The sequence below is a fragment of the Cardiocondyla obscurior genome, linkage group LG20, assembly GCF_019399895.1.
Source record: "Cardiocondyla obscurior isolate alpha-2009 linkage group LG20, Cobs3.1, whole genome shotgun sequence".
NCBI classification, from domain to species: Eukaryota; Metazoa; Arthropoda; class Insecta; order Hymenoptera; family Formicidae; genus Cardiocondyla; species Cardiocondyla obscurior.
This window is the reverse complement of record NC_091883.1, coordinates 158,284-170,010: the sequence shown is the minus strand read 5'-3', so window position 1 is coordinate 170,010 and position 11,727 is coordinate 158,284. Positions and strand designations below refer to the sequence as shown.

The following is an 11,727-nucleotide window of genomic DNA, read 5'->3' as shown; positions in this document are numbered from 1 at the left end:
GTAATTTAAATTTTACTCCGTCTATTACTATCTGCTCCTTTCCGTGCAAGCAAGATGCTCGTTGTTTTGTCAGAAAATCTATCCCTAGTATTCCTTCGTACTCGATCGGGAAGTCGTCTCTTACTACGTACATTTTTTGTCTTACATTTCTCCTGCCTATTTTAATTGTTGCTCTTATTTTCCCTATTGTATTGATTTTATGCCCTGTGACACCCGTTAATGCCATTTTTTCTTCTATTATCGGTGTGTCTTCCTTTAAATTTCCTACTTTTATTAGTGTGATTGTTGCTCCTGAATCCACCAATAAATTTAATCTTCCCTTTCTCGCTTGTTCGACGTTTAGCGTGATGAGTTTTAATCCGTTGCTCACTTCTTTCGTCGCTATATTCGCAACTTGATACTCTCTTGCCGCTCTTATCACTCTTGGTCTCTGTCTTTCTTCTTCGCTCTCGCTTCCGCTTTCCTTGCTTCGGCTGGTTTCTTTTCTATTCCTACTTGTGCGAGCTATGTTTATCGCGGGTGATTGTCTTGTGCGTATTGTTTGTCTGTTGTCTTTTTTTTGCCATCGCGTGTCTGGCCGTCCGTTCACCGACCAGCATTCGTCTCGAGTGTGTCCTGGCTTTCTGCAGTGTGTGCAGAATTTCTCTGTGTTATTAATTCTCGCACGTGTTTCGGCTCGCGGCAAGTTGAATCCGTTTATATGCTTGCTGCTTCGGCATTCGCGTGCTATATGCCCTGCTTTCCCGCATTTGTTGCATGTAATGCTTGATGATCGCGGTTTTTCGTGCGTTTCGTTTGTTCGCGTTTTCTCATACGTGCCCTTATATTTCGTTATCCTTATTTTTTCTTCTTCCACTGCGCCTTCTATTGCGTCTTTTAACGTCTCGAAATGTTGCGAGCGGACCATTGTTTTAATGTCGTCTGTTAGTCCCATGTGGAAATAATGTAACGCTTGTCGCTGTATTAATTTTAAAACCGTCCGTTTCTGTTCGCTGGTCATTTCTTCTTCATCCGTCATCGCTTCGTATAATTCCATCGCGGTTTTTTGTACGCGTAGTCCGTATGAAGTCGCACTTTCTCCGTATTTTTGTTTCAACGAGCTTATTTCTGTCTGTAAACGCGAAGTCCCCTTTTTTCTTAAATATGTTTTTTCGAATTCTTTTAGGAATTGGTCAAACGTCGTGATGTCTCTTGCGTCGAAATCTAATAGCGCGGCGCCTTTCAATTTCGTGCAGAGTACTGCTTCTAACAGCGTTTCGGTATCTTCGCGTGCGACATGTCTCGCGGCGTACGCGCATGCTTTTAAAAATTCTTTCGTTTGAGCATGATTTGTTCCGTCTACCGTCGGAATCATTGCTCGCGCGTCCTTAAGTTTAAACGTAGATATTGGTTCTGTCGGTCTAGTTCGTACCTCTTCGTGCGGGCGTTCATTTCCTTCGATGAGTTCTTGATTTCCCCGCGTTTCTCGGTTTTCGTTTGGTCGACGTTCGAGGCGAACAATTCGGGAATTCATTTCCCGCAAGTTTTCGAGTACTTGTTCTAATAATCGTTCTTGTCGTTGTGTCGGGTGCGGCGTCGCGGTATGTAGCTCTCGCAACGCGTTTACCTCTCTGTCGATAAGTATCTCCGGTACTCCCCCAACCGCTCCGTCCAGCAATGAGTAATTATGTGTCATTTTTTCACGGGTAGTGTTTAAATTATTTGCGAAAATTTCCGCGGGATCAAACACGCTACTATCGTATGACGTTAAGGAGAATTCTCCCCTGTCCGAAATACCGCTAATGTCGCTCGGGGTGTCTGCGAGTATTTGATTATGTGTACGGCGCGCAATATTTCCGTCTCCGCGGTTTAATAACGCGTCGTCTATTTCGCCAAAATCAAATTCGCGCGGCGTGATAACATTCACGGATTCCTCGCTTTCTGTCGCGGGGTCGTCTTCGTATTCTAACACGCGGCGTACCCTATTTCTAATGTCGTTTAATGCGTTTATGGCGACTCGCAATGGTCGCACAGGTGTCGGCTGTAACGCTCGTCTAGCCGCTTGGCTGTGTAGCCACGAATTGTTTGCAACGCGGCGTTGTAATTCTAATTCGCTATCCGACATGGATCGGTCGGTTACAAAATATTTCGGACTTACATTAACGCTGTGACTCGCATGTTTGATCTGCTTTGCTGCTGGCTGCTATACTGCTCTCCTTGTCGCACTGCTTGGCTGCTATGTTGCTTTCCTCGTTGCACTGCTTGGCCGCTATGTTGCTTTCCTCGTTGCACTGCTTGGCCGCTATGTTGCTTCCTCGTCGCACTGCTTGGCCGCTATGTTGTTTTCCTCGTCGCACTGCTTGGCCGCTATGTTGCTTCCTCGTCGCACTGCTTGGCTGTTTCTTCCTTCCTTTCTTTTATCACGGGTTCAGGTACTGAGTCTACTGCTGACTCAATACTTTTTTCACTGTTGTGTTCGTCTCGTCTCGTAAATAAGTTTTGTACTAATCTTTGATTTTATCTTTGTTCCAGAAATCGTCCTCGCCGTCGCAGAGTAGGCGACTGCGCCTCCCGGAGGGCGGATCCCACCGTTGCCACCACTTTTGTTGCACCGGGGCCGGTGCACGGGGTCCGTCCTTCGGGATCCGTGATAGAGAGGGCGAAATAATAAGTTATCGTAATAAAAGATTAGGATTTTTAATTGATTACACTGTTTCTTTTCTATCTCCCTATGTTCTCCCTCTGTCGGTTCGGCACACGTCCTCGCGTTGTCACGCGTTCTCGTCTCCGCGAGGTTTCTTCTTACCTGGCACGCGACCGAACTTTCGTTATCACCGCTCTCAGTTTACGGTACGGACTATGATGCGACTGCCCGTCCGTGACGGTCCGCGGTTATTTAATAGTGACGCAGGGCCTTGGCCTCCTCAGGTTGCAATGCCGAACTTCGGTAGTTCGGCGAATGCAACTTCAGCGATTTCGGCAATAAGTTCTCGCACGTGTTTCTTTTATTATTTAATTTCTTAAGGAGGTTTGCTGATCTTGCATCCTTCGAGGTTATTTAATTACGAGATACTTATTCCGAAATGCCCTGCGTCATGTTTCGTGTTGTAACGGGGTTTGGGTTACAACAAATTAATTAACACTAAAATAAACTAAGATACAAAGTAAATCTTCTCGTGGTATTCTTTAGCTGCTTCTTGTTCTCTACCTCAGGCACGACTCACTGGTCTACAATACCCGATAACGCCGAAGTCACGGGATTCCTCCGCAAACTAACCAATCACCGTCTCGTAGGTGCAATGTACCTCTTATCTTACTCTACTCCGCGCGCTCTATTTCTATGATTACGTTGCACGTTTTACAATTCCTTACAATAACATAAGACATTCGCCACTGTATTTTATGTAATTTGTTATATCTCGAGCCCTTGGCAACAGAAGCTCGGGAATAACGCCGGAATGTCGCATGCGAGCGACCATTTAGCTTGATCGACAGAATACCGCCGATCAAGATAACCCGGCATTTCCGGCCGGGACGCGACAGTCCGAGGACAGTCGCGGTTGCGACCCGCGATTCTACTGATTGCTATGATTTTTGACATAGCAACAGCAGGGCATATATAGGGGCAGCCGCGGCCCGGGCAGTCAGTCGCAATTAAGAATTTAAATTAGAAGATACGCGTGGCATCGAAGACTGTAAATTGGACAAGGGAAAATAAAGAATTACAGCAACTTAACGGAACATATCTTTATTAATCGGTATCCCGTTTACAACCTCCGGAGAACGGACCCCACAGCACCTTCGCGGTGCAACAACTGATGGCAGCGGTGGGATCCGCCCTCCGGAATCAGGCCGCTACGAAATTTAACCTTTCTTCGACGGCTTGAAATGCGGGATCTCTGAAACAAACAAGTGAGCAAACGTGAGAACTCATTCATAAAAAGGAAGACAGAAGAATATAAGAAGCAAAGAGAGCCGTTGTGAAACCTGAGCGACCACTGACCAGCGTAACTACAAAGCAGCAGCCACGCAGATAAGCAGCCAAGCAGAACTGCGACCGAGCAGACAAACTACGGGACGAAGAAGCGTACGAGCAGCCAAGCTGAAAACATCGCGACTCATCAGCAACCTAGCAGCATGCTGTTATCGGCGCTACTGTAAGTTAGATATATATATACAGGGTGTCCCAAAGTCATGTAGACAAACTTTGGAACTAGGTAGATCTCGTTATTTTAAGAAGAAAAGTTCTTTACCATTTTTTATTCCGAGTAATATTAAGCGAGACAATAATTATTGAAAATTATGTCTTTTAGGCGGAACTTACTGCCCCCCACACCGCGCGGAGACGCTCTATCCATCGGTAGTCCCCAAGTCTATATATATATATATATATATGACGTGGCGGCTTTTGCTGCTTCGTCGCAGCTCTCCGCGGCCGTCACAAAGCGTAGCGGCGCCGGACGAATCGCGGTAGCGAGGAGAGCGGAAAGGGGTTGCGGAAATCTCCGGAAGGCATATTTTTAATTGTTCGAGGCGGTAATTAATGGTCGCGCTTTGGTTGATTCTGTTGTTACCGTATGTCATCGAAACTGCGGACCGTCCTTGCCGGGGGAGCAGCGAGAGGAGCTGATCATACGCGGAGGCGCAAACGTCCGGACTAGAAGATGACCGAATACGGGCCCGGGATGGGAGGCCACCGATCCCGAGAGCCTTGGAGGAAGCCAGCCGCCTACGCATCTCGGCGCCGAAAGTGACCTGCGGGGAAATTAAGGCGATCGCGGACTATCCAAAGCTCGCGCCAACCTATTAGTACCAATAGAGCTCTGTGAGGGAAGCGGCTCCCGCGGGAAATTGGCAGCGTAGCGCGCGGAAAAATCCGCGAGACGCGCGAGTGGAAATACGCCGAGCCTCGTGCCGAAAATTCGCGCGGTCTTCGCTCTCTTCCGTGTAGGCGCGCGAACTAGGCGGACGATGAGCGATAGCCAGGGCGATCGAGAGATTGAGCGACAGCAAGATTGCGAGTGAGCGAGCGACGGAGAGAGAGCCTGCGGGAGCGAGCGAGGACGAGAGAGCAGGGATCGTGCGAGGCCCAGGCAAAATTTCATTGGTGAGATCTTCCACCCGCATTTCGGAAATATTATCTTGTGAAACCCTCTGCTTCCCGGGGAGACCGTCGCAGATTCAGACGATACCCGACCACGTAGAACGGGCACGCAGACCCGATATTTTATTTGGTTGATCCTTGTCGCGAGGCAAGGGCTTAACGTTAGAGAGTGGCAGCCGACGGGCGTCTGAAGGCCGGTGGCTGGACCCCGCGGGAAACACCGGGACGGTTTATTTGCGCTGGTTAATTTTATTGTTTGTGAAGCTTTCGTACGTCGTGTCCGCACGGAGAGCCTTCGGCAGCGGCCGAGGTCGGGAAAGAAATCTCGCGATCTCGTTTACAACAGGCGATCTTACGCGTAAATTCTTTTGTGTCACTGTGTCCAGCGAAAACACGCCGCGAGCGCGGGAGGCGCGTGGCCGGCACCAAAACAATCAGGGCCGACGCGAGAAGTACGGGAGAACGAGATCCAATGGAGATACTTGTTCGCGATTTAATATGTGTTCCAAGTCAAAACTACGATCTAGGTGATCGCGCGAAGATCAAGCTCTCTCACGATTAAATTTATTTTGTTACTTTTTTTTGTCAATTGTCATATTTGTTCTGTTCCGTTAAGCACAATAAACGGACTATATATTATTTATTGTTTCGTTCGCGAACCGATTATTTTGTGCCGTCGTTTCTGTCCGTCCGAGAATTCCGCCCGCTATACCCCGGCTCTCTCCGTTCGGATGAGCTAGCCCCTGCTCGTGACGGCAGTTCGAGTTCCTTGTTATTTTTTTGGGGAAACGATAATTAATTCGTGAAAAAAATCGGCACGGCTGAGCCCGTGCCTGGCGCCCAAAACCGTATCGTTGTGGGATTCCGCCGTCTCGCACCGGGATACGGCTGAGGAGCCGCGACCCCTCCTCCCTCCCTCCCCTCGTGTCATGGTGGCGCACGGATTTTTCGTTCGTGCACAGCCTGGCCATTTTGATCACGACTTTTCTCCGCGAGGAGGAAAGTATAATAAAAATCGTGACAATATATATATATTCTCATGATTTATTTTTTTCCTCCTCGCGGAGGAGAGTCGCGATCAAAAAGGATAAGAGATCCGTGCGTCGCCGTGACACAAGAGCAGCGGGGAGGAAAGGTCTCGTTTCCTCGGACGTATCCCGGCGTGGGACGGCGTGATCCCACTAATGTATTGTTTTTGAGCGCCAGGCACGGGCCCTGCCGAGCCGATACTTTTCACAAAGCAATAGCTTACAAGAAAAAAATGTTTTTTAATTCAGACCGCCGTCACACGCGGGAACTAGCTTCACCTAACGGAGAGGGGCGGGGTATAACGAACAGAATTCGCGGACGAAAGAAAAAGACGGCACAAAATGAACTTTGACGTAAACGAGAGGCTAAGGAACAATCCGACCGTTTATTACGGCAAGTACAATTAAAACAACAACAACAAAAATAATAAAATACTAAGAACGATCAATCTTCTCCCGTTTGTTTAACAAAAAGAAATTTTCACCGGAATAAATCGCAGGAACGGACTCTCGGTAACTTACGTCTCCTCGTAACACACGCGCCGGTCCTGTTTGTTATAATGCCGGCCACGCGCCTCCCGAACTCCCTGTTCGCCCGCACAGAACGCCGGAATGCGGAGAAATACCACGCGTGACGTTGCCGGTTGCGAACAAGATTGCGTATTCAGGCTCTCCTCAGCCGCTGCCGAGAGCTCTCCATACGAACGCGTGCAATGCTAGATTTGCGAAAATCGCAATTAATTTAAGTGATCGGCTCGAAGCCAAAGTTCCCCGCGGGGTCCCGTTGACGGTATTCGGACGCCCGACGGTAGTCACTCACTAACACAAAGTCCTTGTCCCGTAGCATGGTTCCGTAAACCATCTATCTGGCCCGAGTGTAACGCGGCCGGAGTTTATCCGAACACGCGGTCGCCGCCCCGAGAAGCGAAAGACCTTACAATAATAATAGTACCGCAGCGCGGGTGGACAACCTCACCTTTATCCTGTCGATAAATTGTGGATCCTTAATTTTGGTCGCGGTGGAACCCTCGCTCTCGTCTCGCACGCTCTCTCCTAACCATTTATCGCTTGCTCGTTCTCGGGAAATCGCTACGCATCCGCTCGCTATACACGCTATCGCCAGACAGAGCAAGATTTTTGGCAGAAGGGCCGGCTTATCTCCTTCTCCCGGGTTCCGCTAGTTTTTCGCGGGCGCAGCTGCCCTTGCGGGGCCCTATCGTTAACTAATTTATCGGCGCGCGTTTCGGATGGGGCGTATTACTCGTCTTTCGCGGTGTCTCCTTCGTAGCCGGATTCCGATAGTAAGGCACATCCGTGCAGCTTTATTTTGTCGTGGGTTGCTTTCAGCACTCGCGGGTCGAATGGCCTCCCTTCCCGGGCACCTCTTTAGGTCCGAGGTTATCACGGAGTTTTTGTTTTCTTCCGTTCTCCGATGCCGTTTTGTTTTATTTCGTTCTTTTCTCGCTGTGTTCCTGCGCTCCTCCCTCTGTTCCCCGGTTCCGCCTACTACCTTCTGCCCGTCTCGCCGCTGTTCGATCAAACCAAAAAAAAAAAAAACATTCGCGGCCAATTACTATTTCGTACGCTTTACAAGGGCCCCCGAAGGTGTCGCCGTCTTCCCTCCCCCCCCTTTGCCTTCCGACCCAGACTGTATCGTCGGACGGTGTAATGCCCGGTGACGGCCGCGGGGAGCTGCGACATGGCAGCGAAAGCCGCCACGTCACAATATATATAAAATTTATATCACATTTTATATTTATTTTATTCCCGTTCTGATTTTTAGACATTGCGCCCGCTCCCACGATTCTTTATAACGTACTTGTGACCAACCTTTCTGTTTTGTCACACGGAGGTGTCCCAGTTAACAATTTGGTAGCAAACTGTTAGCAATTTGGCACAAAACAGAGTCAAACTTTGACGACAAATTCCGTGCCATCTGTGTCCTTTATAGGCACGTATTTTGTTCGCAAATTTTGTCTACAAAACGTGACAGCAATATGACGCCAAACAGCGAGTAATACTGGACGACAACAGCCCGATGGCAAATTGACGCCAAATAGCGAGCGAGTCTTGGTATCAAAGTTCTAACGGCAAATTATCGTCAAATATTAAGCAAGTTTTGACGACAAGAGCCCGACGGAAAATTGGTGTCAAGCAGCGAGCAAGTCTTCGCACCAAAATTCCAACGGCAAATTGTCGTCAAATATCGAGCAAGTTTTGACGACAAAACCCCGCGGCAAATTGATGTCAAGCAGCGAGCAAGTCTTGGCGCTAAAGTTCCAATGGAAATTTGATGGCAAAAATGTATGCTTGCATTTGAGATTACTTATTTCAATAGAATTAATTTTATTATAAATGTACATTTGTATGTACATTATACATATAATATATAAAATAATAACGGTAAGTATAATTACAAAATTACAATTAAGAATTAAGTATATAATTAACATTACATATACGCATAAAATATTATATATGTTTCATTAAATTTTATATTTCATATTAAAAGTTGCATGGTTTCGTGTAGACATGGCATCCTTCCACCGCAGAGGTGAGTGTATTATACCTGTGCAGACAAAACAATATAATTATATTACAAATTAAATACAAAATAAATGAAAGTCAATTTTAAAACTTTGTTTTGTTTCAAAGTTTATATATATATATGTATAAATAATCAATTTTAAACAAGTTGCAAATAGATATCGCATCCTTAAAGATTTCAACCGCCAAATCGTTAAAAATAGGCACTGAAAAGTGCCGTTTGTTTTTAATTGGAGAACCTCTCCAATGCTTCGTTCCTAGAATGTGGAACGTTGTGCACATTGTCCCGGTAAATCCAAGTATGCTGAAACAGATAATTAACTTTTCTGTAGAAGGTTCGAATCGGGTCAAAGTCAACAGTATAATTAACCAAACAACACGCTAATTACAACGGAATTAATCGCCAGTTAATTCCGTTGTTATCGCTGTAACTAGTAGGTTAATTATAAATATGACTTTGATCCAATTCAAACTATCTATAAAAACTGAAAAAAATAATTTGGAAGGTCCCTCGTTGTTCCCGTGAATCCTGGCACAATCCTGCGAATGGTTTTTCCTCGTAGTTCATTATTGTTTAAATATTCCAGCGCCGATCGTCCTTAGTGTTAATGTGTCTGTAAATAAAAATATTTTTACATTTTTATATACATATTTCAGGTATAGCGTTAAACGTAAGGTTTATATATACGTATCATACCTTAATTTATAATCTAAAAACAATCTTGTGATTCTTGATCTTGTTCCTCTTCTGTTTCGGCATGGTCGTCATTCCATAAGTCTCGCCGCTGGTTTGCTTGGCCGATTGCTGGTCTTTGTTGATTTCGCTGACTGTGTCTGTAACGCTCTTTCGCCGTTTTGAGAGCCGTTCGCATCTGGCGCTGAAATTCTGATCGCTGTGGTCTCTCAATATGTGGATTGCGGCACATTGCATCTAAAAAGTTACAATAAAAACGGTAAGTTCCCTGTTTTGTCAGAAATACACTCTTTTAAATATAATATTTAGAATATTCAAATAAATTTATTTGTGTAAAATATATATGTATAGGTATTTGTATAAGTGTAATATATATTATATATACGTACCATAAATCGCTTTTGTTAATTTTGTATCGTATAACGATATTTTCGCTTCTTCGCGACCCCACCAGGTAATTTCGGCTGTAAATGCATCGCTCAGACTCTCCTTTAGGCATAAATTTACTGCTTCTTTTAAATTAAAGCCTCCAATATAATGGAAATAGTTGACTTAAATAAAATAAAACGCATACATAATTAAATTAATATAGAAACATGCATACCATATATTTAAAGGAAAAAAGTGTCGGAATAATATTTTTCTATTTACTTACAACTGTTGCATAAGTATCATTGTCTGCATCCTCAAATGTATCCATTTCTTCTTTTGAAGATATTGGAAAAATATCCGGCTTGGAGGATGTCGTAGCGCGGCTGATTTGCACACATTTTAAAATATTAGAAATTATTTTATGTTGGGACTCCATTATAGCAGTCAATTTCCTACAAAAAAAATATAGACAGAAATTAATTTCAGAAACATTCTTTAAAGCAGAAAATAAAAGTTATAATACTCACTTAAGTTCCGTTTCCACACGCTCTAAACGGTTGTTTATTTCTCTACACATAAAAAATAATTATTTTATAAAAGATATATTTGCATATGTATGTGAGGGTATGTTTGTGTTTATAGTGAATATACGCACAAATTATTTTGCTGCTGTGGAATTTTTTTTATAATTCTTGATTCGTTTTCTGGAATTTGCTGTTGTTGTTGATGTCCGACGAATGCCTCATGTTGAACGTTCCAATTCATTCTGTGTGTAGCTCGATTCTGCAACTCAAAATATACATTATTGTTATTATGTACTTCTTCGTTCTGATTAGTTCGTGTTTTATTGTTAGTATTGTTAGAGATTTCGTGTAATAAATCTATTGATTGTGTGGGAATGTGCAAGTGAGTGTGAGGTGGTATGTATTGTGTATATTGTAAATTGTTGGGTTGTGCACTTGTTAAACTGTTAGGTTGTGTGTATTGTAAACTGTAGGATTGTGCACTTGTTAAATTGTTGGATTGTGTGTATGGTAAACTGGTGGATTGTGTATTTGTTAAAGTGTTGGATTGTGTGTACGGTAAACTGGTGGATTGTGTATTTGTTAAAGTATTGGATTGTGTATTTGTTAAAGTGTTGGATTGTGTATTTGTTAAAGTATTGGATTGTGTATTTGTTAAAGTGTTGGATTGTGTATATGGTAAACTATTGGATTGTGTGTATGGTAAACTGGTGGATTGTGTATTTGTTAAACTGTTGGAATGTGTATTTGTTAATGTGTTGGTTTGTGTATTTGTTAAAGTGTTGAGTTGTGTGGTGTGTGATGAAATATTATTATTTGCAGAAAGAAGTGATTTTATTTCCTGGACGTCATTTGCTACTGTGCCACTGATGGTGCGCTGCGTGCTTGCATTCTGCTTTTTCTTCTTTGTCACGGTCACGAGAGCTTCATCCGAGGAAGTAGTTTCGTATCGTGACGGCTTGTTAATGACACGTTTTGGTCGCTCATCCATCTGTAAGTAAAATAATGTGTATTGTTTAACTCTCAATTTCTAGTTTACACACAATTAATAATATGTGATATTAACTGTTGTCTTATTTTCCAAAAATAATAGTTAATATAATATATAAAGTAATTACTCTTCTCATGAATTAATCGTCCATCAAACAATATTAAATGAGATTATCTCGTTACGTTAATGAACAAAATATTTCATATAATAGATAGAAGATGAGTTTTGCGCGCGCAAATTTCTCTCATTTTCAGACATAACCCAGCAAACACAATGCAACGTACATGTTAATTAGTTATACCTTCCTACTCAATAACGTAACTATTATAAAACACATGTGTTTTATAACGGTTACGTTATTGAGTAGGAAATTACAACTAATTAACATGTACGTTGCATTGTGTTTGCTGGGAACCTTATTTCTCTAACAGATGACCTGTGTACCGGTTTTCGCGAAATTAATGATTAAATATTAATAACTGAAAAAT

The 11,727-nt window shown here is 43.8% G+C and overlaps 1 protein-coding gene across 1 annotated transcript; it reads right to left on the bottom strand.

The window, feature by feature from the left end:
• Positions 1-9,368: 9,368 nt before the first annotated feature.
• On the bottom strand, positions 9,369-11,474 carry LOC139110453 (putative uncharacterized protein DDB_G0277255). The gene is made up of 5 exons (XM_070670262.1): positions 10,380-11,474; positions 10,252-10,293; positions 10,004-10,176; positions 9,742-9,903; positions 9,369-9,589 (listed from the first exon to the last, which is right to left on the bottom strand). The coding sequence occupies exons 1-5, from the start codon at positions 11,237-11,239 to the stop codon at positions 9,369-9,371; spliced, it is 1,458 nt and encodes a 485-aa protein (XP_070526363.1). The 5' UTR covers positions 11,240-11,474.
• Between the last annotated feature and the right edge of the window lie 253 nt (positions 11,475-11,727).

Bases quoted from the DNA above. Each gene is read 5' to 3' on its own strand.
- LOC139110453 (XM_070670262.1), bottom strand. From the start codon at position 11,239: ATGGATGAGCGACCAAAACGTGTCATTAACAAGCCGTCACGATACGAA. The intron at 9,904-10,003 runs GTAAATAGAAAA...ATTTTATTTAAG, and splicing joins TACTTATGCAACAGTTGTAA to TCAACTATTTCCATTATATT. The intron at 9,590-9,741 runs GTACGTATATAT...GTAACTTTTTAG, and splicing joins ATTAACAAAAGCGATTTATG to ATGCAATGTGCCGCAATCCA.